Here is a 27236-nt window from a genome sequence, read left to right as displayed (position 1 = left end):
TTGTATTTGGTCAGAGATTTGTTTGATAGTGTATGTTGTTGTTGTTGTTGGTGGTGGTGGCGCTATAGAGTGGTATGGTTGGTTATAGAGGATTCATATATCCGTCCGTACTAATTAGTCTGGGATTGAGGCAGTGTTAGATTGATTTATAGTGCATTTTTGGCCGCTGCCTTCTCGTTATAATGACTAGAAGGCTTGCCCTGTTATGCTATGTTGTTTTCTGCTGCTTCATTTATTTAGCTCGAATATGTTGCTAAAGTTACAATCATTCACGGCCAATTCCTCCTAAATATATTTGTAAATTCTGTTGTCGCAGGTTTCTGAGCTGTATCTACCTCACTGCTTGTGTGTATTCCTCAAGATTTGATCCACTGATGTACTATTTGAAAGCTTGTGAGTACTAATCTCTTATTTCTGCAATTTGCCGCTGATGCTAAGATACATCTTTCGTAGGTTTCAACCTCATTAGTGGATTAATCTGATGCATGTTTTTTTATTATCGTTTCATCCATCGACTTTGTTCAAATCCTTTGTCTAGTTATGGAATCTAAACACGACTCGATATATATATATTATCTCTCAACTTGGTTCTTGCATTGAGAAGTTAAACTCGTCTGTGATAATCGATCATCTGTTTGTCTCAGTTGTGCATGATTCTGAAACATTTGAATGCAATGACAGTGACTTAACACGCTAAATAGAAGGCTATGATGATGGAAAATCCGGATGAAATGTTAACTCACTCAAATGGTTGCAAGGACTCTAAGTCTTTAGTCTTGCCAACGAAAGATCTACTTGATTCAAATGGTCGTGATGGCACTAAAGACTCTTTGGCGTGTGAAAAGGAGAGGAGCGAATTTTGGAATGTTCAGGAACTTGATGACTCTGTATTTTTCGAAGATATTTCAAGAAATAACAAACATGAAATTAGAGCTTCACTTCTGAAAGATGATCCGAACGAAGCCCTGTCTAATTTAACATCTTGCAAGAGAAATGGAAATCCTTTTGCATGTGATACAGCAGATAGAGATCACCCCTGGAGTATTCCCAAATTTGAGGACCCTATAATTGTGAATTTCTTCGACGATAAAGAAAAGGAAACTGTGGTCTCTAGTGCACAATTTACCTCTCTTTCAGAGTTGTTTGGTACAAACACTCATTTATACACCGATAAGGGTGTCCTGGAATTCAAATTGCCTGAATCGACAATTTGCTACAAAGAGAATAACTATAACATTATGAAAGACATATGCATGGATGAGGGTGTACCTCTCATGGATAAAATTGTGACTGAAAGCAGGAAATATCATCAACCTGACTCGTCTATTTCTCTAGCTGTTGACGAACATCAGCCTAGAAACACAAGGGAAGGTGTTGACAGTGAATTGGTCTCATCCGGTGAGTCCAAAGATTCATCAGTCGAAAATGCCGTCAAAATTTCTGTTGATCATCATACAACTAAAGAAGATGAGGATACTAAATCACTTGGTCCAAATGGTATAAACCCCTTCTTGGAAGATAATATGAGCAAAGATGCTGACAAGGATTCTTCTCTGGATGTGATGAAGATTTTTGGATCAAAAGATACTACAACGGCAAAAGCTACAAACATATCAGAAAAAGAATCCGACATTCAGAATTTTAAGGAATCGAACTCTGATGCTGATCAATCAGCACAGCAGGCTAATCAGGTTTGATTATGTTATATTTATGAATTCACCTAAGATACCATATGGTTAATAACTCTATGTGCATGTTTTTTAGATACATTCCCGTGGTAAAACTTGATTGCGAATGTAATTTCTCTTGAATTGCAGATACCTACTTTTGTAGTAGCTTTCAACAGCCAAAACACAGTCTCGGCAGCTGATGGAACAAACAACAATGGACCAGGTAGCAACTTCTCTAACAATAGCAAGTCGGAATCTGGAGCTATTACTTGCGACTTCAACTTGACTGAGCTGGCTTTAAGTAGCAGCGTGGCGAAAAGTGACAAACACTTGCCTGAACAATCCCATAAATTAGAGGCCGTCTCCGGTCAAAAGGATGGGAGTTCTGACAGCTTTTCAGCTGCTACTCAAGTTCATTTTGCCAATAGTGTAGACTCCTGCAATAGCAGTATTCACGCCGACCCCCCAAATGTTGCTAATCTCGAGGAGAAGAACTGTGGTAGTATCCCCCTCGGTGTGCATGGTCATTTTGCAAATGGAGAGGCAAGTTTTGGACCTGCATCTGGTTTGATTTCTTACTCAGGGCATATAACACATTCGGGTAACATATCTCTTCGGTCAGATAGCAGCACAACCAGTGCCAGATCCTTCGCCTTCCCAGTGTAATTGTTTGCGACATCTTATACTACACTCCTTTTTCCCATCGTCTTCCAGTAGCTGTCGGTTTTTACTAACATTTTCCTTGTGTTTATCGTATCTTAACAGCTTACAATCTGAATGGAACAGTAGTCCAGTAAGAATGGCGAAGGCAGAACGGAGACATTATAAGGGTTGGAGACAAAGCCTTCTCTGTTGTAAATTCTAAGTCCTTTTTGTTTCTTTTTGTAGAGTTTTCAGTTACATCATTTCATCATCCTTTGTTAGTTACATGTTGATATTCTTAGGAATGAATGACATGTTATTGGTGATAGGTTTAGAAGGAGGGCTCTTTGAGTTTGTTATGATCTTAAAAAGTGGAGGCAGTGAAATGTAGACTCAATTAACCCCTTGTTTTCCTTATATTATGTTCTATCCTTCAATATAATCATTCAACAATAAAAATCCTTTATCGTTGTTTCGAGACTCTCCTGAAAATAGTATGAACTTTCTTGAAACATCTCACAATTAGAGTAATATCTTACAAATTCGTATGGAGGAACTATAACCGTTAGGACTTTCACCTACCACAACTCTTACGTATATCGATTTTTCAATACGTTTGTCAAATTTTGATTTGATATGAAGTTTAAAAAAATAAAGAGAACTTTTGAATCTCATAACTTTAAATTAAAGATATGTAGAATGTACCAAAATGTTCTGTATTATTGTAATTTCAAACATATCATGTGAATTTTTTTTGACAAAAATAGAACGAGATTTTTTAAAAAAAAACAAATTAAAACGGAGCAAGTTACTTTATGCTGTGTATCTAGTCTATTCCTCCCTCTTTATGTTCCTTTAATTGTAATAAATTCTGAGGTCTCATACAGAATGTCACTTTCATCATCAACTCTGTTAGGTAATTCATCATTTTCTCTCTTAATGTCCTTTTTGACTTTTTTCTCCATCATCATCATCATTATCATATTTCATATGAACTTTATTACTTGCAGTTTAACAGGTGATTTACAAGAATGTCCTTGGAGGTGAGTAGCCTGCTTGCCATATAGGCAGGAAATACGAGTTTTGACTTTTGACCTTGAAAATTTGCTCATGAGACGAAATCTAGGCGTAATTCCCTGCAAATTAACAGATAATGTGCAAAATGACTCTTCCTGCAAGTTCTCTAATACAATAATGTTCCTTATGAAGGACATTGTGTCTATTTTGCATATAGCTTTTACCCTATAAAATAAAGGTGAAGTCGAAAAAAAGAGATCTGCAGCATACTGTTCTAGATATCAATTATTAACCTCTTGGTAAATCTGAATATCGCGAGATTAAACCAAACACAAGGAAGATGAAATCACCCCTACGAAGAAGAAAAAAAAACATCAAAATGAAAAGGGAAGAGAAGAAAAAAGGATGCATTTCTATGAACATGATTTGGGGACGAAAAAACAAATGGGATATACATATAAACTTCTATTGAAGCATAAGGTAACACAAAACTAAGTTGATTTAGCTGGGAATGACCAAGCTATTGTAATATCTATATCTTCAGCCTCTTTTGAGCTTGGTTCAAATCTTCATCATTGCTTGCCTCTCTGAAATGATCCGTATGTTGATGACCAGAGAGAGTAGGATTCTCGTCATCCTAGAGTTAAATGCAAATGAATAGTTAAGTGTACAGTGGAGAGTAGGTGAAGCGCTAAAGGATTAATCTAGGATGCTCATGCGCCTCAAGGAAGACGATAGGTGAGTGGGTGCAGTTCATTGTCTCGAACATATTTGCTTCTCGTTTGAAACAAGTTGGAAAAGATTCATACCTTCGCAATAGATGGTCCTGAGGTCATTGCTTGGTTTGCACGCTTCCCAAAATCAATCTGCACTGAGATAGTAGCCTTTGAAAGATCTAGACCGGTACTCTGCAGCGCTTGCGACAACGAAGTTAGAAACCTGATTAGACCAAATCAATGATCAGTAGAAATATAATGTTGACATCAAGGCAAGCCAATCCAGAGATATCACAAGTCCTGTAACAACCCTGGATGAAACATTGATAATAGATAACTGACTACATCTGTTCTACATGCATATGAAAGTAGAAATGCAAAAAGAAGGAAGGGTGGGAGGTAGCCGGTATTCTACACGAGATGCACACAAGCTAAGCCCGAAAGCCACCTTTATATAAAATAGATATGTATGTATAAATTCACACACTTGGTTCTTACTTAAGATATCATTCTCCACTACAGCTTTACTGGGTTCATTTCTCAATAACAAAGATGAGAATGAACCGTACTTTTGGCAATATGCTGAACTCAATATGCCATAATTTGAAATGCGATTGAACATATGAAACACAAGAAGAAAACAACTTGTTGAATTGGTTCAAGTAAACATGCAGCATGAAATGCATCTTCTCAAAACTAAATAGGAACATTATGATGTACCGGTAAGGTCCCCGAACTCAAGTATTTGCCTCCCAGGACAGGACAGGGTAACTTGCTTATGTTAAGTCTAGATTTTGACAATGACAAAGTAATCAACTACTGACTATATTATTTATGTGGCAAGAAGGAAGAAAATGAGGCACAAATACTCCATTTAAGACAAACAACCCAAAAGGAACCAAGCATACAAGCAAGGTGGCTATCACCATAAGGCCTGCATATCAGGAAGATTTGATGAGCTACAAAAAAGGGAGAACCTCCAGAGTACTGATAGAGAAGTCCATCAAAGGAAAGCCTCAATTACACAAGACTTGTCAAAGTCCAAAAGAAGATTCTTTGATAAAAGGAAGGACTCAATCACACAAGATCAGTCAAGACCATAAGAAGACATCCAGAACGTTGGTACATGGAAAGATTCAATCACACAAGATCAATCGAAGTGGAAGACATTGTATCCCAAATAATCTGGAAAAGAAGACCTACATCTAAGGAGAATCTCTTAAGATTCCAATCAAATAAAAGGATCTTGAGCGAAATATCTTGGGCTGCCAAAACTGAAATCTCTCTCTCACAGCCTATTGTGATAAATGTACCTATACACAATCTCATCCAGTCCAGCAAAGGATCCGGGATGTCAAGACAAACAAGGAAAAGAGTCTTGAATACTCAATCAAAATCGTCACCCGCAAAGTTTGGTCAATTTTTATGGAAATCAACTATGAAGACTCAACAACTAAGATGATTCAAATTGGAGGAAAAATAGGGTCAGCAATGAGGGAGTTACATATCTTACATTCCTCTCAAGACCTTCCTTATTCTTCTCAAAGCTCTGCATTTCACAAACAATTGTAGATTTACAGTGATAAAAGAAAAGAGAGAAACACATAGAGAGATCTGGTTATGTCAAAGATAGTTCTACAAAACCAAAAGAAGTTGTTCGATGGTGAGCTAGAACATGAAAACCAGCTGTTAATCGTTGGTGGTGCAGGAATTCAAAACCACACGTTGTGTAAACAAAATAGCAAGTGGTAAAGAGAAGCTCCTTGCAACCAAGGGGACTGGACAAGGATACCACATTGGTTCCGAACCAGTATAGAAACATAGCCGTGTCATTAACTTTCCTGCTCTTTATATTTCTGCTTCTCACATTAATCTGTGTTATTTTCCCTCAACTATCTTTACCAAGTAGTCGAATAAGTTTAAGGCCGCCACAATTTTCACACACACACACACAGTACTTTCAGCCTAGTGGTTTGTTCACTAGCCAAACAATGTAGAATTTACAAGTTCGTAAAAGTTGCAGATGAGTGATGAGAGTTGGACAAGCTTAACATAATAAAAAGACATCCACAAGAAACTGAGGATATTGCAGAGGATGCTACAACTGAATATCCATATTAACAGCATGTCCCACATAAAAGAAACAAGAAACAGAGATTACTAACAATTGAAGAGAATCAAAAGTGAGCAAATAAGACATGGAGAGACCGCATTTTGATTAACTCTATACATTCCCAACTGTAAAAGTTAGATAATTACTCACCCCTGCGAGTAGGAACTTGAAAGGCTGATTCTGCCTCCATCTATTTCCTCATCCTCGTCGTGATTCAGAGCATCAATTGTGTTAGGACATTGATCAGACACTGGTCTGAGTTGAGGCTCTGAGAAAGCACTATTGTTTGGCACTGGCATCGGCATACTGGCCTGAAGAGGAATGGGTGTTGTGATTGACTTGTTAGCTAGTTCATTTTGTTGATCAATTGCTTTAAATGATACATCCCTGCTAGTATGAGATTCAATTGGATTCTGCTGATTTGGTTGCATTGTAGAAGTAACAGTTGCGAGATTTTCATCAAACCTTCCCAGGTATGTTGATTCTGGACCACTACCATTCTTCAAGGCATGTGGCTGTGCTGGTAAACTTTGCATGCGCCAATGACTGTTTCTCTGGACCATATAAAAAGAACTTTTAACTACAAACAAAAACAGCTTCCTCATGAACATATTCAGTCATACCACTGTTACTGCTTGGAACAAGAAGAGACACAAGTCATAGCCTAAGTTGCACCTATGGACTTTTCATTGCCCAAATCACATTTATCAGAAAAATCATTGCCAAACTGTACCTGTGGACTTGAACTCTTCAGAGAAGGGAAGAAAATGGAACAAGAGGGGACCTATTATAATCTTACAGGAGTAAAGACACAATACAAATAAATAATGAAGCTAAAACTAATCTTATTGAATGAGAAGTGACAGAAACTAGACTATGGAAAGAGATATGGCTGGGAAGGAACACATTTCATGGAGTTAAATCCTTTGTAATGCATTGCTGTAAATACTGAAGTACAGCTGCCAGAAGCAGGACTGGCAATAGATGGAATATACGGTTTAGAAGATATTCTCAGGACTAAAAGACGCTGGGAAGGAATACAATTCATGGAGTTAAATCCCTTGATTTGTATCGCATTGCTGTAAATACTGAAGTACAGCTGCCAGAAACAGGACTGGCAGATGGAATATACGGCTTAGAAGATATTCTCAAGACTAAAAGACAAAGGGTCACTCAAATTTTTGGAAACACAAAAAACATCAAGGAGTTAACCCAGAAACCAGACAAACTATGGTGGAAAGCAAGGAAGGATGGCAGGTTCACAGTGGGATGTTGTTATAAATTACTGACAACGACAGATGGCCATGGAAGATGAAGTACCGCAAAAAGTTATCTGTACCACCAAAAGTTCCATGTTTCAGATCGATTGCTACAAAAGAAGCCTTTTGGACTCTAGATGATTAGCAGGGGGCTTCCACTTGTGCAACAGATGCTACATTGAGAACCCTGAAGGAAACCACACAATTTTGGGGAGGACAGATTACGGAGAAACAGAGAGGACACTATGAAGGAGAGTCCCAGTATGCATATTATGGACATTGTAGTTAAAAGGAACTACAGGTGCTTTGAAGGAAAGAAAACTGCAGATTTTTTTTTTAAATATAGGTGCATTTTTTTTGTAGAATTAATGATGTATATGATTTTGACAGCACTGGAAATGCTAGACTTTATACACATGTAACTGCAGCAGCAACGCGTTGGTATAGTTTTTGAGTATCCAGTTGGAGCTTTTTACTTGGTTAATTTACTTATCTTATTAGGAAAAAAAAACAATAATCAAGTTCATATGAAGAACAAAGTCAAAATTGATCTTACTTGAGTGTAAATCCAGAAAATCAGGAGCAAGCACAGCCATGCATACATTCACGGAAGTAGCAATGAACAGATACACAACAAAAAGAATGGGCCACAAAATGAAAGCACAGACATAGCCTAATCATGGATCTATCTGTATACAAGTATAATGTGAAATACGTGCACATCAATGTTCATCTCAGGGTGGTGTTTATGTTTTTGTGCATCACGCATGTGTGTGAGTGTGTGTGTAAGAGAGAGAGATGGACAGAGAATATTAGGAAGAAATCAATATGGACACTGGAGACTAAGAGGTCACAGCTTTCAGTGTTTCTTACCATCTGCTTTTCTCTCCCCATTTTGGCCACACTCAAGAATGATTTGCAGTGTCGGTGCGAAAAATGCAGCACTCTAATGAAAAAGAGTAAGGTAAGATGTATCCTTTATTTATGCAGCAATATCGGTAGCCTATGCATTATTCAGTAAGTTTATGATGTTTAGTATATTGGATTAGCTAGCAATATAAGCAAGACTTTCCACATTAATCTCCACTTTGTAAGTTGATTATCATATAATAACCTGAAGCATGAGTGTTCTATGTAAGAAGAATAAGTCTTTCTTTTTTTTTTATGACAAGGGAAACCCGCAGCCGCTACCCTTTGGGTGCGCACAGGGTAAAACCCCGACTCCTATGCAATAGCTCGCAAACCACATAGGAGAGGTAACCCGCACTAGGCAAGCCCGGTGCGACGAGCTCGACCCAGAAGGCAAACCCCAAATTCAAGAAGAATAAGTCTTTCTTACAGAGAGCTTGAAAATGCAACCCAAAGTTCACAACTAAAAACCTTTGATAAGAAAATTGATATGTCACGAAACTAGCTAGAGGAATTTACCCATGGCATAAGCTTTGTAGGCTCTGAGCTCCAAGGCTGATATGATCCTTCATACTTCTGTACCTTCTCCTGTAAATACTGTACGTACTGAATTACCTGCATACAAATATCAACTATCACCAAGAGATCAAAACTTAAAAGAAAAAAGAACAAATCAAGCAAAGGGTAAACTGGTTTTCAACTAATAGAATGTACCTCCAACAAGAATGACGCAGTGTCTCGCTTTTGATCGGTATGGGGTATCAGATCTCTCAATATCTGAAATCTAGATTACCCAAATAAGCTTTAGAACAATACTGAATTTCTCAAGCATTTTAGATAGATTTGAGCAAATAATCTTCAAATACCTAAGATCAATATAGTCATTCTACGCTTCATTTCCAAACCACATTAAGTAAGAAGAGGAAACCCCATAGGAAAGAAGTGTTCAACTTAAAGACTTCAACGGAAACTATTCCATTTTCATGAGTAGCTTGACCGGTTATTTAAGAAATTTACTTCTCCGGGAATAGAGTTAGTAACTTGACATCAACAACTAACTTAGTCGCACTGTTTAGCGATTCCCGGAGGAATAGGAAAATTAGTATCCTGTTAAGTATTTACTATGTAATAATGGAGCTCATCAGTTATCAGAATTTTCTGTAACTTCTTTAGATGCTTTTTGTAAATATTAGTTTTGATTTTTACAGAGTTTTAAGTTCTAAGAGAACTTCCTAGGCTTTCCTTCTCTGCAAATATGAGTATCATTATGCGGCTCGAAAACCATCTCATTTCATTGCTTAAACCTTAGAACCTTCCCACAAATACCATAAATATCACTGGAGTCTAAACCCCCTATTCTCTTCTTTGATCTATTTCTTTATTTTATTTATTTTTATATTCTTCTTTGATAGTTTGATCTATGCTTTGAATCCTAAAGCTTTTCTCAGCTCCTTTCAGCCATTGTACACAACTTATTTAAGACCCAATATACTATTTCAGCTGGAAACTTGTAGGATAGGGTGACAAGGTGTGACTAGAGATTTTTCTGTATCCTCCTATTTTGCAAAAAATTGAAACCTAGGTAAATGCTTTCTACACACTTGTTTCAAAAAATAATTTTCACTTAAATTCGTCCTTTCATGTTATAACTAGTTATCTCAGTTTTCTACTAGCGGTTTTAATAATAACCTCAGCTCCATTTATTGACCTGAGGAAGATACGACTGATCTTCTCTCTCTTTCACACACACTAAAATCACGCATTAGCCAGAAGCTTCACTCAAATTTCATGTCATTTCTGTAGATGGAGTTTAACATGTTATCTGATGCAGCCTATACAATATGCAGCCACACCCAAAAACTCAAAGATCTCATCAAAATTCCATCCAGATGCTTCCCCAGTTCCACTATACTTAGATTAACATATCGACTAAACCTCAAAAGTATCGTAATAACCTACTGTTATATGCTAAGTTGCTCAGACTCTCCGAAAATGATGTCCCACCCATGTAAAATCATCCAAAACTGCACTACTTTTGGAGGATCCAACATGCACACAACTGCATTTTTGAAGAGTTCGAGCAACAACGGTTATATTTCATGACTTTTGTTCTAAACAACTGTAGTTTAATAGATTATTTGACACTCTTAAGATCTCAACATGTTTATCCTTCAAGGAATTAAAAAATAAAAGTAAGCCAATAAGAAGTCAATAATTACAAAAGACTACAAATGTACTTGGTATGATGGAAGTCATTCTCATGGAAAAATATTCTTATAGAAAATATTATGTTTTTTGTTGTGTGGTTGGTGAGTGAAAAATATTCTCTGAAAAGTATATACTAAACATCAATAATAACTTTAGCAAATTAGTGATTGTTCAAATGAAATTTTTTAATAGAAAAGATCAATAATAATGTTTTAGTGTTAGTTGAAGCAAGTAACATGAAGTTGAAAGTTGAAGAAACATTTTCCCTTTCCTATGGTAAATGGAAAACATTTTCTGGTAACCAAACACCACAAAATGACATCCTAATGGAGTTAAGTTTTCTATATAAGTCGGTCTTTTGAATTTTAAAATTGCTCCCAGGCACGTTTCCCTAGGTAAAAGCTTAGGGACCCTTCTGGCCCTGAGCTACACCACCTCCGGTGAACTTCCTTCACCGGAGACCTAATCCTTTCTTTTCCCTTTTTAAAACGACACACATCTTCTTTCTTTTAGATGGCTGATAGGATCTATTTCCGACTTGGGGGAAAGTCTTATGATTTGACAAAGTCACATCTCCCTTCAGGAACCTGGTTTGAATGGGTGGAGGATGCAAGATTATATATGCGCAGGATGAAGCTTAGCAGAGCTGCTCTTTTTTGGCTGTGTGAAAGATTTCAGGAGGCTTCAGATATCAAAGGAAAATCCTTTAAAGCTTGGAAATGCAGAGATAGGACTACACATATTTATTGCAATCTAAAGTTCAATACGTTTGGGAGGTTTCTGTCTGTTATTACAGTTAATGGAAAGGAGAGATCTGTGATTATTCTTCCGGAGAACGCATTTAATGAAGGGTGGACCAATGTATTGCAAAAAATTGAGCCTTTCATTAATGATACCAAACAGGTACAGAAATTGAATGGTAATACAGGGGGAACAAGTACAAAAGGGGACAAAGGAAAGGGGAGTTACAAGGATGCAATCCTTAGGAATAGATGGTCGGCAAACTATTCATTACAGTCTTTGGAGAAGAACAACAACGAGGATGATACAGATCCGCTGAGAAGAAGTCTGGTGGGATGCTTTCCTGGCTGTGACGAGATCCCAACTCGCAATGACCTTCGAAAATGGGTTCATCAGAATTGGCAGGGCATTTTCAACATCCAAATTTTCGATTTGAATGGGATCCAGTTTCTGTTCGAATTTCAATCAAGACGAGATGCTGAAAATGTCCTAGCAGGAAGATGGATGAGAAATAATCACTGCATGGAGTTAGAATGGTGGTCCCCTACGACAGGGGCCATTCCGATGCAAAAGAAATTTGATTGGTTTTGGATTCGCATCTTAGGGCTCCCTCTTCAACTATGGTCGGATGAAGTAATGAAAGACATAGGAGACCAGTGTGGCGGGTGGCTGGAGACAGAAGAGGAAACCCAACTTCGAAACCACTTGAGATGGGCTCGGATTAGAGTCAGAGGACCTATGGAAGAGATACCGACAACAGTTGAGGTCGACGACGGCGAGTTCACGTTCACCTTGCCAGTATGGTGTGAAGCTCCGGCGAGGTTCAGGCCCAGCAGTGATAAAGTCCTCGAACACCGAGAAGCAAGGAAACAACCCCTTCGAGGTGAATCAAGCTTGATGGGGACCTCTCAGACCAATTACCCATTGGATAATGGAAAGTACAATGCGGACAAAGGCTTGCAGGAGACTTTTATTTCAAAAAGAAAAGAGGACCACGCGGTTTTGACTGAAGGGCACGTGGTTGCCCTAATTCAAAAGATGGGGCCTGATTTAATTAAAGAGCAGTTGGGCCTGTTGGGCCTTTTGGGCCATTTAAAAAATAATAAAGAGTCAGGAATGAAGGAAGTCCAATGTCTCCACACTTCAAAAACTCCTGAAGCAGAGCCTTTCATCGATGATATTCTCGGGCAAGAGGCTACGCCTTCACCGAGACCATGTCTCTCTGAGGAAGAACTTGGCATGCTGGAAAGCCTCTCTCCTGGACCCCTAGAATGTGCTAAAGAGAGAGGGGATGGTTCAATGGAGGGGGAGAACAGACCTGTGGCTATTATTGAGGAATATGGGGGAGGGGAAAGTCTTAATTATTCTGATAGGGAAGCGGGACCTCGAGGTGATGAAGGAGTTGGGCAATTGACGAACTTCGAAGAACCACTGCCTCTCCAAATCAATGATTCCCTCTCGGAGCAAGAAATTGAAGATAAAGCTTCTCTTTGGGTCCAGTCAAATGTCCTAAAGCTCAGCCAATTGTTTGGGGCTGCCTTTGAAGGCTGCGATAAGGTGGCCTTTGATCTTTTTTTAAGAATTGATCAAAAAAGGGGTGAATTAACACAAAAGGCAGCATCTATTGCATCCACCAGTGGTAAGAAACTCACTCCAAAAGAGATTAAGAACCTGGAATTCCATGTTAAATTTAAAGAAGGTGAGCCAAGGAGTAGAGGGAGGACAACATCAGCCAGTTATCAATGAAGCTGAAAATTTTCAGCTAGAATGTGAGGGGGGTAAATTGTGAATATAAGAGGAGGTTAGTGAGGAGAATAATACAACAATGGGGGGCAGATATATATGTGTTAGTAGAGACGAAACTGACAGAAAAGGAAACTCATGTTTTTAGGCAGTTGTGGCAGAACAGGTGGATGGGGGAGTGTCATCTGAATGCAACGGGTAGAAGTGGGGGGATAGTTGTAATGTGGGACAAGAGATATTGGAGAGGGGAAGTCGTGTCAACTACCAACCAGAGTCTAACAATAAAATTTGATGGCATCAACCAAGTTCTTACTTGGTTCCTTAGTGCAGTGTATGCTTCCTGTGATACTGTGTCTAGAAGAGAGTTGTGGCAAGAGTTGAGCATCATCAAGGAGGTATGCAGTGGCCCGTGGATATCTTGTGGTGACTTTAATGTCACAAGGTACCCAAATGAAAGATCAGAAGGACACAGAATAACAGGGGACATGCAGGAGTTCACGGAATGGATAAATGCGATGGAATTCGTGGACCCCCCGCTTTTGGGGGGATCCTTCACTTGGAGAAGAGGAGATGGCCATAGCTCAGCTTCCAGAATTGATAGGTTTTTATATTCATCTCAATGGGATGAATCTTTCACTCGGATCAAACAAAACTTGCTGCCCAGAATAGGTTCTGATCATAACCCCATCATGCTTGATTGTGGGGAACGGAATTTGAATAAGTCCTATTTCAAATTTGAGCAATGGTGGCTGAGGGTGGACGGTTTTGCTGATAAGATTAAGGAATGGTGGTTGTCTTTCAATATAAATGGCACAGGTTCTTACATCTTAGCTGTTAAACTAAAGATGTTGAAGCAAAAATTGAAAGAATGGAGAATGACACATAGAAATGATTGGAAACGTAAAAAGGAGGAAATCCTCCAACAGTTAGCAGAGATGGAAAAGACGCAGGAGCTGAGATTACTCTCAGAGGATGAACTACTCCAAAAGGTTCATCTAGCCATGGAATTTGAGGAGGTTGCCAAACAAGAAGAAATAGCGTGGAGACAAAGATCTCGAATACAATGGCTTAAAAAAGGTGATAAAAACACAAAAATTTTCCATAGGGTTGCAACAGCTCACAAAAGATTTAATTCTATTGACACTTTGGTGGTGGAAGGAAACTCTATCTCAGATCCAGAAGATATTAAAGGAGAAATCATCAACTTTTATCAAAAGTTGTACACAGAGACTGAACAGTGGAGACCGGAATTTAAGTTGCAAGGCTTGGAAACTATTACTGAGGAAGAAAGAGATTGGTTGCAAACTCACTTTGAGGAGGCTGAAGTTTTGAAGTGCATCAAGTCATGTGCCAGTGACAAGGCACCTGGCCCTGATGGCTTCCCCATGTGTTTTTTTCAGAGTTTTTGGGAGGTGCTTAAGTTTGATTTTATGAATGCAGTAAACCACTTTCACGAAAGACAAGAGTTTGAGAGGAGCCTTAATGCCACCTATGTGGCCCTTATTCCAAAGAAGCCAGGGGCAACTGAACTTAGAGACTTTAGACCAATAAGTCTTATTGGTGGAGTCTATAAAATTTTTGCCAAGCTTCTGGCAGAAAGAGTGAAAAAAGTAATCAGCAAGCTAGTCAACAAACATCAAATGGCCTTCATACAGGGCAGACAGATCCTAGATGCAGCTCTAATAGCTAGTGAATGTGTAGATTCAAGGATTAAAGGTGAAACCCCAGGAATCATGTGTAAGCTTGATATTGAGAAAGCCTATGATCATATGAACTGGGATTTCCTTATTAACATCCTGAGACAAATGGGGTTTGGAGAGAAATGGCTGAAGTGGATAGGATTTTGCATTAAAACTGTCAGGTTCTCTATATTGATTAATGGAGAACCTGCTGGTTTTTTTCCCTCAGAAAGGGGGTTGAGGCAGGGTGATCCTCTCTCTCCTTTCCTCTTTATTCTAGCTATGGAAGGACTCAATAGTATGATAAGGGTGGCCACTCAGAAGAAATGGTTAAAAGGGTTCAAAGTGGGTAACCAAGCTGAGGAAGATCTACAAATTTGCCAATTACTGTATGCAGATGATACTGTGATCTTCTGTGAGGCCAAGGCTGAGCAGGTGTGTTTCATCAGAATAATATTAGTAATCTTTGAGGCAGTGTCAGGGCTTTCTGTGAACTGGAGAAAAAGCAGCATGTTTCAAGTCAAGGACGTAGCTAACATCCAGTGTTTAGCAAATATTTTGAGTTGTAAGATGGAAAATCTCCCAACTACATATCTAGGGATGCCATTGGGTAACAACCACAAAGAATTAGTAATATGGGATGGAATTGTGGAGAAGACTGAGAAAAAATTAGCCACCTGGAAGACACAATACCTATCTCTGGGAGGAAGAATAACAATGATCAATTCTGTCTTAGATGCTCTCCCTACTTACGTTATGTCTCTCTTCCCCCTACCTGCTAAGGTGGAAGACAGATTGGATAAACTAAGGAGAGATTTTCTTTGGCTGGGCAACAAGGAAGGAAAGGGCATTCACTTGGTCAAATGGCAAACTGCCCAACTAAGCAAGAAATCAGGAGGTCTTGGCATTAAGAATCTAGGTCTGCAAAATAGGTGTTTACTGTCAAAATGGCTATGGAGGTTTGGTAAAGAGGGGCAAGCTCTGTGGAAGGATGTTATTGTTAGCAAGTATGGACAAACTGATTCATGGACATCCAACACTGTGACCAGCACCTATGGGGTCTCAGTTTGGAGGTCTATCAGAAATTTGTGGCCAAAACTAACGAGGAACATATGCTACAAGGTGGGTGAGGGACTAGGATCCTTTTTTGGAAAGACAAGTGGATAGGACAGAACTCCCTCATGGAGGACTTTGCAGATTTGTACTCTTTTTGTGACAACCCTGGAGCATCTATTGCTGAGATGTGGTCTCAACAAGGGTGGAATATAACCCTTAGGAGGCTCTTAAATGACTGGGAGGTGGATAGAGTAGCCAATTTACTGCAGAGGTTGGAAGATTTTCCGGGACTCAACACTAATCCTGATGCAATCAGATGGAAACATGATAGGGATGGGGAATTCTCTGTTGGAAGAATGTACAAAAGAGACCTGGCAACACAGCCGGGGGAGATTGCTGGACCTTGGAAACAAATCTGGAAATCCAACACCCCAACCAAGATAAAGTGTTTCACATGGTTAGTGTGCAGAAGAGCATGTCTGACTCAGGAGAGACTGAAAAAAAGAGGATTTCAGATTGTTTCTAGGTGCTTCTTTTGCCATGAGAAGGAGGAAACAAACAATCATTTGTTCCTTCACTGTAGAGTGACTGCCCAGATATGGTATCTGTTTCAAAGCATTATTCAAGATCCTTGGGTGGTGCCTGAGCATACTGCTGACCTATTAAACTGTTGGATGAGAAGAGGGGGAAGTAAAACACAGAAAAAATGGTGGAATCTAGTTCCATCTTGCATATGGTGGTCAATTTGGAAGGAAAGAAACAATAGGTGCTTTAAGAATATTACTAACCCAATGCAGAAAGTTAAAGAAAACTGCATTAATACTCTATATTTTTGGTGTAAAGAAGAGGGTATAGATGATGTAAATCAGTTAGTAGATTTCCTAGGCTATTTGTAATCATGACTACTTCGCCTTGGAATTTTTTTGTTTGGTTGCCAGCATACCCTCATTGCTGATGAATACAACTTTACCATTCTCAAAAAAAAAAATGACATCCTAATGGAAAACATTTTTCTGCAAAACTGACTTCAGTCATACCAAGCACACTCATAAGTAAGATACTTGGAAATTATTTACAAGATTCATACTTCTAAATACATTGAAATGAGGTTTTCATTTCCTTTTCTTGAAAGTGCCATATAAGAATCACTGAGACTTTGCAACACAAACAATTAGTTTAAAACAATCGATGACGTGGAAAAGGAGGACATTTGGAAATCATAACAAACAAACAAATAAAAGCAAGAGATACCGCAGAAGGACTAATCCACACAATAAATATATGAATCCACAAAATCAGGAGGATTGCCGATATACTGTCAGCTGAAACACAAAAGAGAGTAGCGCTTTCCAGAACTGAATTACTTTAGCAAGTTAGGAGTGTGGGACAGCATTTGAAGAATAAGCATGTAGGTTCATTTGGAGATTCATACTTTAGAACTTCATATAAAACATTGACTACTAGCCTTTAGAAACAAGTATATTTTGAACTAAGTGAATATTCTGACATATAAAACTGAATCAACCCAAGAAGATAATGAAAGCATTGCAGTGATAGATACAACGGATAATATGTGCAATCATTCCTCTAAATCAATTTCCCATTTATTCCTTTTGGTTTCCAGCTTTCACCATAACAAAACATTTTTAATCACTCCTTACTCAATCAAGGCATAGTTAGCTATCATAAGTTGGTGCAACTTTGTTGTTGGGAATCCACCAACACAAGCCAAATCACATTTATCATCCGACGTTTAACAGAACAATGGCTGGTCACACTGCCTATTTTCTCAAATTTATTAAAGAACGACAAACTTACACTTGATTGTTATTATCTCGAGTACATTAAATACTAGACTGCTAATCAATCTCTGAACTTAGAGCCTGATGTAATTTTCTTCTCAAGCCTCCCAAATATTTATTTTACTATAATTTCTTCTCAAACTCAATCAGCAACTACTCTTGGCTGAAAGTAATTGACTTAATCAATCAATCTACACCTCAATCCCACAATTCCAGACTAATTGGTTCGGTAATTAAACCCTCTATAATCATTCTGCTGCGTTCAGGCTCATTTCATTCCAAAACAAAATTCTTCAGCTATGACGGAAAAAACTTAAGCTATTTAGCGCTGAAACCGGCTTCTGCTTATTTCTTCAGACAGTCAATGTCAAGCTAGTTGCAAGTTCTGTTAAATAATCACTTCACATTTACAGTCTTTGTCCATGTATCACACCATTATATACCAGAACTCCACTCAATCAACGTCAAAGACCTAAAGTCCTCACAAACTCATAGGAAAAGCTAAAACTTCAATTAACCATAAGTTCAAACAGAATTTACGGATTAACCAACCTCTCATTGATCTTGCTCCTTCGACGCTGCTCAGTCACTGAATGTTTAGACCTTAGTGCATTAGCCTTCTCATTACTTTTTCCATCTGTTTCTTCCACAATAATACATCCACAAAACAAGATTCAGTATTTTTCATTTTTACACCTCAAAATCCAGCTCAACTTATATCTTCAACAATAAAAATCCAATCTTTCAACTACAAAAATCAGGAAAAAAAAACAAATAAAACTTAACAGACCTTTGGTATTACTACTAGAAGGTGTGGCATCTTTCTTAATAATACTAATCTCATCTTCCTCCTCTTCTTCCTCTTCTTGATGACCCTTCACAGCTTTCATTGTGTTCTCTGCAAAAAAAAATAATGAAACTCAGAAATCTTTGCAAATACAACACAACTATAACAAGAAACATAGATTTATTACAGTAAAAAAAAAAATCACCCCTTAATGCTAAACTAGTTAAAATCAACTATATGATTCATTTTTGCATCCATAGACTCAAAATAGACCATTTTTCATATCAATACAGAGATCTAAACAAAATAATGAAAAAAAATTAAAACCCCATATGAAGAAGAGAAGAAAGATTACATCTTTTTTTCTGGGAATTTGAGTTCTTTGGAGAAATTGGGATTTGGGTTACTGCTGCGAGTTCTTGATTGTGGTGGTGAAAGTCGAAAATTGGCTTTTTGGGAATTTGAGTGTTTTTTTAAAAGTAAAAGTAAAAATAAATTGTTCTCATGACTCATGTGATTTATTTTTTAATTATATATATTAAAACTATTTCATCGATTTATTTTTAGAGTAAAATAATATGTTCTTAAATTATCGTTTTAACATGTATTTTTTTATTATATTAATATAAAAATAATAATTTTGAATAATTTAATTTTTTATATAATATAATTTTGAATATCTAATTTTTTTATCAAATTAATGTTATACAATTTAGCTTTGAAAGTTAATTAAATTGAGTAAAAAGTATAATGTTGACAGCTTAATGGAGTAATTCATATGCATTTGATGATTCTCAACCTAAAAGGATTAGGGGTATGCAAAAATCGAATCGAAAAAAGTGTTATTGGTTTATTGCTATTGGGTTATTGGGTTAACGGTTTCTTAATGGTTTTATAAAAAAATAATATTGGGTTATCAATTCGGTATTGGTTTTCAATATTGGCTTATTGGGTAAATCGATAACCCATTAAGAGTTAAGACTATAGTAATCTACTACTTTTACATATGCATACATATTAGTAAATATTAATCTCAATATCTTAATAGTTATGTCTTTGTCGTTTAGCCATCAATTCATATTTCACTGTGACTTTGAGTTCACAACTTCACATTATACAAATCGTCAAAACCTAAAGTAAGAATCATATTCCTCTTGATTTCCCTTTGTGTTATACACATGTATAGTTATTTTCATGTTTGTTATTATTATTTCTATTTTATGAGTTTTTGTAAAGTTGCATTATTGTCTTGTCATGTCAAATTTATTAGAGAAATCATATGTTTGTTTTATAAGCATTTTCTTTTGGGTAAAAAACTTAAGTATACAAATTAAGTACCTTAATAACCAATATATAGCAATAGTTTATTTTTTCAACAAAATAACAATAGTTTTTTTTTTCAAAAATAGGAATTAATATTCTTTTTAAAGTACTATATAATAATCAACCACGTTTTTCTTCCCATTCCCTGATTTTATCCAATTCTTTTACATTCCACGATTTACTCAGATTGGTTATATATTATCTCTGATAAAAAAAGGTTTTTAAACCAAACTAAAACTCTCTTTCTCCCCATTACTCGATTGTTCAATTATGGATACAAATAGTTTTTCAATTCTAATTCAACACGACAAACGATGCGAACATGTATATTTTTTGTGATCATCACTAGTAATCTTGTTATATGTTTTTGTGTTAAAAATAAAATTAGGTGTTTAGTTATTTAATTTTACTTCGAAATCTTGTTATATTAGGATTGAATATGATGGTGCATTTAAGATCGTTCCTTTAAAAAATCTCTTTTATGGGTTGAGTTGTATAATTGATAGTGTATATTACGTTGTTGTTAAATACCAAATTTGTGATTTTTTTTTTTGGTATTTGATGTGGTTATATGTGGGGGGTTTTTTTGCTACATATTAGGTCTAATTGATAGTTTAGTTGGTGTAGGTCATTTGGTGTTGGTATTGTATATTATGTTTGTAATATTAACCCGAATTCGTTGAATTTTTTGATGTAATTGTTATATTTTAGTTCGTATATAGACCACAACTTTCGTGATAAATTTTGGATACATTTATTGGTGTGCTTGATTGTGCGTTTTGACTGTATATAGACAAAAATTGCTGATATTTTTTAATATGTAGGGTTTCTTGGTACATATTAGGTCTAATTGATAGTTTAGTTGGTGTAGTTGGTATTGTATATTATGTTTGTAATAAGAATCAGAATTCGTTGAATTTTTTTTTATGTAATTGTTAGATTTTAGTTCGTATATAAACCACAACTTTTGTGATAATTTTTGGGTACATCTATTGGTATGGTTGATAGTGTGTTTTGGGTTGTTTATAGACAACAAATTACTGGTATCTTTTTGGTAAATGAATTGATGAAAATGATGGTCTATTTTAATTCGTATCTAAACTTTAAATTCCATTAATAATTTTCGATATAATATTAGGTGTAATTGATAGTTTACTTGGTTTAGATGATTTGGTGTAATTGATAGTGTATATTATGTTTTTAATAAACATCATAAATCGTGAATTTTAGGTTGTATATAAACACCAACTTTCGTGATATTTTTTTGGTACATAAATGGGTGTAGTTGATAGTGTCTTTTGGGATGTTTATAGACAATAATTTAAATAATTATTAAGCTGGTTAAAATACTTATTGTTTTGTGTTGGTATACTTCATACCCAAACAATAAAAAAATCAGAAAACTAATTTCGTTCGTAAAATCATTTTGTATACCAACATGATTACAATTTTTATATAGATAATAATATTATATATACCAATCTATCTAATTTGATTACAGTGAAAATACCATTCTTATTATGTATGTATTGCTTAATTTCTTATATATTTTAATTTGTATCATGTTATAGATGTAATACTTATTTAATAATTTAGCTAATTATTTTTTAATCTAACAACAGGCAAGCTCGTGGATTACATTATTGAAGGAGTGATATATGACGCGAACACCAAATAATGATCGTAAGAGGGGACTCAACGAAGGAAAATGCAAGAGAATGAAAGTCACTTTTAGTAAATGTGGTACACCGGGCATAACAAGAAGCTTGTCCCAAATTTGTGCATCAGGCTTAATAGCAGTGTTTTTTTTTTACTTAAAACATTATGTAATTAAAACTTTTAGGTTTATGTTGGTACGATGAATCGTATTATTGGTGTATCGAATGATATCACATTCTTGTTTGCATGTTTTTAATATTAACTTGTCTCTTTATGCACAAATTTATATATGTAAATGGTTATGAAATAGTTGTAAATTTTAATCAATGAAAACTGTGATTTTTATAATATTATGTAAGACTTAACATCAAAGTTATACGAAATCTATATAATATGCAAGTTTTTAATTTCTTTATTAAACTTTCTAGATTCAAATGGTTATTTAAGTCATACCATAACAAATTAATATATTTTGTCAAAAAAAATAATGTAAATAACTTACAAAATTTCAATTTTTTTAAAAAATTTTGGTCATAATAAAGGAAAATGATATTTGTATGAAAACAATATTAAAGAGGTGAGAGAAGGCTACAATTAATGATTGATTTGATTGAATAAAATATTAAGAGAGAGAAAAATCAATATATGAGCAAAAAAATAATAATATAAAAGAGTATAATTAGGAATTATGATTGGAGAGACAAAAAGTAAACAATAATTATCAATCCCATAAATTTAGCACATAACCCCCCCCCCCCCCAAAAAAAAAAAGGAAATAAACCGGATAGTAATATATTTTTAAAAAAAATCAAAAATTCAATATATAGGCAAAAAAATAATATAAAAGAGTTTAATTATGGTTGGAAACTAAAAAGTAAACAGTAATTATCAATCCCATAAATTTAGCACATAATCCCCCCCAAAAAAGAAATAAATCGAAAAATAAAATATATAAATTAAAAAAACGAAAATTAAATATTTTGTCATGTTTGTAATTAAAAACCTAACTTTTTTGTAAATAAAAAGAAGTATATACATATATTGTTAATTAAGTTCTTAAATAGTATATTCTTGTAATTTTTCCTTTCCTTTTTGGTTAAATCGAAAACTGAATCGTTAAGGACCAAAATCAATAAACCGAAAATCGATAAAAAAATATCTTATTGATTCGTTATTGATTTAGCGTATTTAAAATCGATAAATCGAATCGATAATACATAAAACCAAACCGAATCGACTGATGCACACCCCTAAAAAGGATAGGCAATTAAGTGTGAAGAGGCTTTTTTTTGTCTTTTTGTTCTTTTTCCTGTTTTTTTTTTTTTTTAATTTATCATTTCTACTAAGTAATAATAATACGGAGAAGGCACAAGTACCCCTAGACTATGACCGAAATCCCAGAGACACACCTTAACTAAACTAAGGTCTTATTACCCCCGAACTCATTTTATATATAATATTGTACACCTTTTGGCTTATATGGCACACCCCGTGACTCCACGCAGTTGAGGTACATGAGATAAATTTGGATGCCACGTAAGCCAAAAAGATGTACAAAATTACCAAAAAAATGAGTTCTGGGGGTAATAGGACCTTAGTTCAGTTAAAATGTGTCCCTGAGATTTCGGTCATAGTCTAGGGAGGTACTTCTACCTTTTCCCATAATAATAATTCCAAAAGAAAAAATATATTAGAACCACCCTAAATTATTCACAAAATTCTTAACTATAATTTTTGCATTTAAAATCCTTTGAAAAGTCTAGTGGCATGGAGAACGATTTTACCTCCTCCTCCTTTTTTATGTGTGACGTGTTAGAACCAAAAGATAGTAATCATGTGGCTTGTTTCTTTATTTTTTTTCTTTGGATCACTATCTTGAATTTCATTGTTATGCTACTACATTTTAAGGTATGACATCTTAAAGAAACAATGAAGATATATGATCGATTATTGATGGAAATCTTAGTGAAATTGATAAGGAAATCATTGCAATTGGTGTAAAAAGATTATGAAAATAGTCTTGCACGCTTATTGTGTCAATATACCAATACATGCTATTGAACACCGATCAGAACAACATATTTTTTTAAAACTAATAATATTTATGTGTGACAGAGACTTTTCTCAATCTTCCTAATATATGTTTATCTTAATGCATTGCTATCAAATTATAGAAATAAGTTGGGGACATTTTACGAAGTCTATCTGATAGAAGAAGATAAAGGGTCAACTATCGTTGTTTTGTACAAGACGGTGCCCTCATGGTGAGTAGTAATGAATCAGTTTGTTGGGGCTAAGACTATTCTTCCTTCCTTCTCTAGGTTAGCTAGGTGATACATCTCCGAATCATCCACCAAAAATGTCGCTAAATAGGGGTATCATTTAAAGCCTAACCTTCTTCTTTTTTCTGTCTTGGTTTAGCCTTCTTTTGTAAAGTTTAAAACGATAGAAACTTGCATAGCTAGCTCTTTCCAAAATTGAATCGTTATATGCTCAAACTTAAAGATTTCCATCAAATACACCTTCGAACTGACAACACTCACAACCCTTTCTTTATGGAAGGAAGTAATACAATATTTTAGCTAGAGGTGGTGAAAATAGTATTAGTCGAGGTATGAGAATGTCATTTTTTGACCCTTTTGTTAATATGTGTTTAAATAGTTGAACGGGTAATTAAGGACGTCATTTTTTATTCACTTTATTGTTTATTTTACATTTTATTATTTTTTGATTATTTGAAACTATTATTTTGTTTTAATAGTCAACATTTTTATTAAAAGATAATTCTCATAAATGTCATTGTTGATATTGAGAAAACAATTTTGGATACATTAGGGAAGCAATATGCAAATGGCTATTCTCCGTTAAAGGAGAATTCAAAATTCAATTGAAAATTTGCGGAAGATTTTATAACTGTAATTATCTCTAATTATTTATCGCATGAGCTTCAATTAATTGCATAAAATGGACCTAAATTGTTGAGTTCATCGATATATGGAGGCTGGAGCTCAATTTATATTAACAATGGACATGTAGCTAATAATATTCAACTACAATTTATAGTAATTTGATGTATTTACATATAATTATATAAAGCATATACATTACTTATACAATATATATACATTTGTATATATATGGGTGTAATAGTGTGTATATAAAATTAATAGTACTCCATAAATAATGTATTATTTATACATATTTTAACAATGAAGAGGATTATATAGTAACTCGGGGACCAACATGGATTGTGGTGCACTGGTGGGAGTGTTTCACCCTTAACCAGAGGTCTCGGGTTCGAGCCCTGGGTATAGAGAAAATCTTGTTGGGAGCGCCACCCCCGAATGGGCCTTGCAGAGCGCAATCCGAATTTAATCGGAGCTCAAATATGGGCTCCGAACAAGAGTGTGGGAAACCAAAAAATATAGTAATATATATACTTTATTTCACCAATACATTTATGATGAGAGAGAGAAAAGGGAGTCTACCTTTTTTTAAAAAAAATAAATAGAATTTGTATGTTTTCCTTTTAAATTTTAATAGGACTATATTTTGAAGGGTAATTTGGTAAACATTTCAAAGTCTTCTTTCATTTTTTAAACTCTGTACCCGATCAAATGTTGCCATATAAAATGGGACAGAGGAGTATATACTTAAATCTTTGGTCAGATTAATAAACTAGATGATCGGAATGTACATTTACGTAAGTTCCCCAAAAGATACACATGTATACTTCCCAAGCTTAATTTACAATAAGTATAACCCAATGAATTTTTATATTTATATCTAAAATAGCCAAATTGTTTAAAATAAGTGTTGTATCTTTCAATAAATAAATATATAGACTACTTAACTTTTGTAAAAAAAAATAAAATTCATACATTTGCATTGCACACATATTTTTCACGTATTTTAAATACATTGTTTTGTTTTTTTGCAAGCACCATCCAACATCTCATATACAAAAATCTTATACATATATATACAAACTATTGCCTATTGCTGCACGTATTTGTCTACTTATTCAATATTATACAAACTTTATAAATGTCTATTACCTACTTATGCACATTCATAATTGCAAAATATAAATATTAACTAAAACTAAATTAAATGGTACATTTATATATTATACGTAAAAAAAACTTCTATCTCTACGAAAATACGATATGAGTCATATATAGTGTCTAGATACATAGGTCTGATTTGAAGAGGATAATCCAATAATGGATGATTGGCAGACAGGCACACAGATAAAACTTGTATTTAATCCGTAGCTAGGTTATATATATATATTACAGTGGTGGACCCACCTTATTGCTAGGGTTCATCCGAACTCTCTTCGGCGGAAAATTATATTATTTATACATGGTTAAAATAATTTTTTAGGTATATATAGTAGATATCGAATTCCCTTCAATTACTTTGTGTGTTTATTTCTTCAAATTTTAAACTCCCTTATTAAAAATTCTAACTCTGCCACTGCATACGTATAAATATGTACAAAATCCAACCACTATCGAACGTAGTACATAAGACAGAATAAGCTAAATGGCCCCAAAAGCACAAAAACAGGAAGAATCCATGTGCTTCCTCGCCCACTGAAATACCTACCTTATTTGGCGAGCGGAATCAGAATTTTAATTTTTATAAATTTTAAATATTTATTGAGTTATAATATAACATTAAAATTATTGAATTTTATCAAATTTATCAAAGAAAGTAATGTCATTATTAATCTTTATAACTCATGTTGTTACTGGTCATGTTCTGTTATTCACATTATATTCTACTAATTATCGCATTATACCTCAAATAACTATCTACCGTCTTGAGTTCTTGACATTTACTTGTAAAAAATAATAATCGTACACTTTTATAAAAGATGTTTTCATCTTTATGTTGGAATATTATATTATATTTGTCTGTATATTTCGAGGTTAATGTAATGAAAGTGAGAGTTAAGACTGAAGAAAAAAATTCAAGTCTGTCAATTTATTTACAGTATAAAAACGAATAATTTTATATTGAAGAAAATAAAATATTCTTTTGATGAAAATTTGAAGTTTTTAACTAATATGAAATTATTTGAATTGTACGATTATTTAGGCCATTATATTTTAAAGAGGACACGTCAAAAATTATACTCCCTTACAAAGTTATATAAAGTAATAATAAAAATAAATAAATTAAATTCTATCCTTAAATTATGATATCCTCATTATATCGTTCCTTAAAATCGGCTATTTTACTATTTGCTGCTCTGGCCTCTATGTATGCACAGAACTTGTCTTTATCCAATTATTTTCTTCACTCACTTTTTTTTTCTTCTATTTCTGTGTGTGCACATTGAAATGCCAATAATATTACTATTATCGTTAAATGTAGTGCGGTGAATTAAATTATTTATTAAAAAAAGTCTTGAATACAAGTTTTAAATATTATTTTTTTTGATAGGATTACTTTTTTCCAAGTGAAATTTTATACGATGTAAATTTTAATTAATCAAACTTTAATATATACCAATGATAAATTAAAAAAATATATGCTAATAATATTAAGCTACCCTCAGATTTAATAACCGACTTATTTTATGGAATGATAACAAGAGATAAAAAAAAATGACTCATTGCATTGCTAGATTCAAAATATTAACTAACTAGAATTGTGCTGGATGAAATATTTTGAGATAATGGTCTGAAAAATATTCAACTTTGGTCGAATTTGCTGTTGCAATACTAAATTTTCATGAGGACCTATTACCTCCCTAGACTATTTAATACCGTACTTTTACCCCTGAACTATTTAATAGTGTATTTTAAAGGTATATATGTGCCCTGGACACATTACTATTTATAATTTTGCATTATTTTTTATGTCCACATGGGAAAATATATATGTTTAAAATACAA

The 27236-nt window shown here is 34.7% G+C and overlaps 2 protein-coding genes across 3 annotated transcripts; one reads left to right on the top strand and one right to left on the bottom strand.

Annotated features, from left to right (window-relative positions):
* Positions 1-625: 625 nt before the first annotated feature.
* On the top strand, positions 626-2766 carry LOC125828209 (uncharacterized). Its single transcript, XM_049507529.1, has 3 exons — positions 626-1691; positions 1818-2332; positions 2436-2766. The coding sequence occupies exons 1-3, from the start codon at positions 708-710 to the stop codon at positions 2533-2535; spliced, it is 1599 nt and encodes a 532-aa protein (XP_049363486.1). The 5' UTR covers positions 626-707; the 3' UTR covers positions 2536-2766.
* A 943-nt stretch (positions 2767-3709) lies between these two features.
* On the bottom strand, positions 3710-18811 carry LOC125828206 (transcription factor BIM2-like). Of its 2 annotated transcripts, none has more exons than XM_049507523.1 (8): positions 18698-18811; positions 18346-18453; positions 18108-18198; positions 9041-9110; positions 8846-8941; positions 6309-6712; positions 4139-4268; positions 3710-3966 (listed from the first exon to the last, which is right to left on the bottom strand). In XM_049507523.1, exons 2-8 carry the CDS (start codon positions 18443-18445, stop codon positions 3862-3864), a joined length of 996 nt encoding a protein of 331 aa, XP_049363480.1. In that variant the 5' UTR covers positions 18446-18453; positions 18698-18811; the 3' UTR covers positions 3710-3861. The 2 variants fall into 2 exon arrangements, with proteins under 2 accessions (XP_049363480.1, XP_049363481.1); XM_049507524.1 differs by having other exon boundaries at positions 18108-18192.
* Positions 18812-27236: the final 8425 nt, after the last annotated feature.

The sequence above is a fragment of the Solanum verrucosum genome, unplaced genomic scaffold, assembly GCF_900185275.1.
Source record: "Solanum verrucosum unplaced genomic scaffold, falcon-dt-bn FXZP01000053.1, whole genome shotgun sequence".
Lineage (NCBI taxonomy): Eukaryota > Viridiplantae > Streptophyta > Magnoliopsida > Solanales > Solanaceae > Solanum > Solanum verrucosum.
The sequence above is the reverse complement of the archived record's forward strand: the minus strand, read 5'-3'. Positions and strand labels throughout refer to the sequence as shown.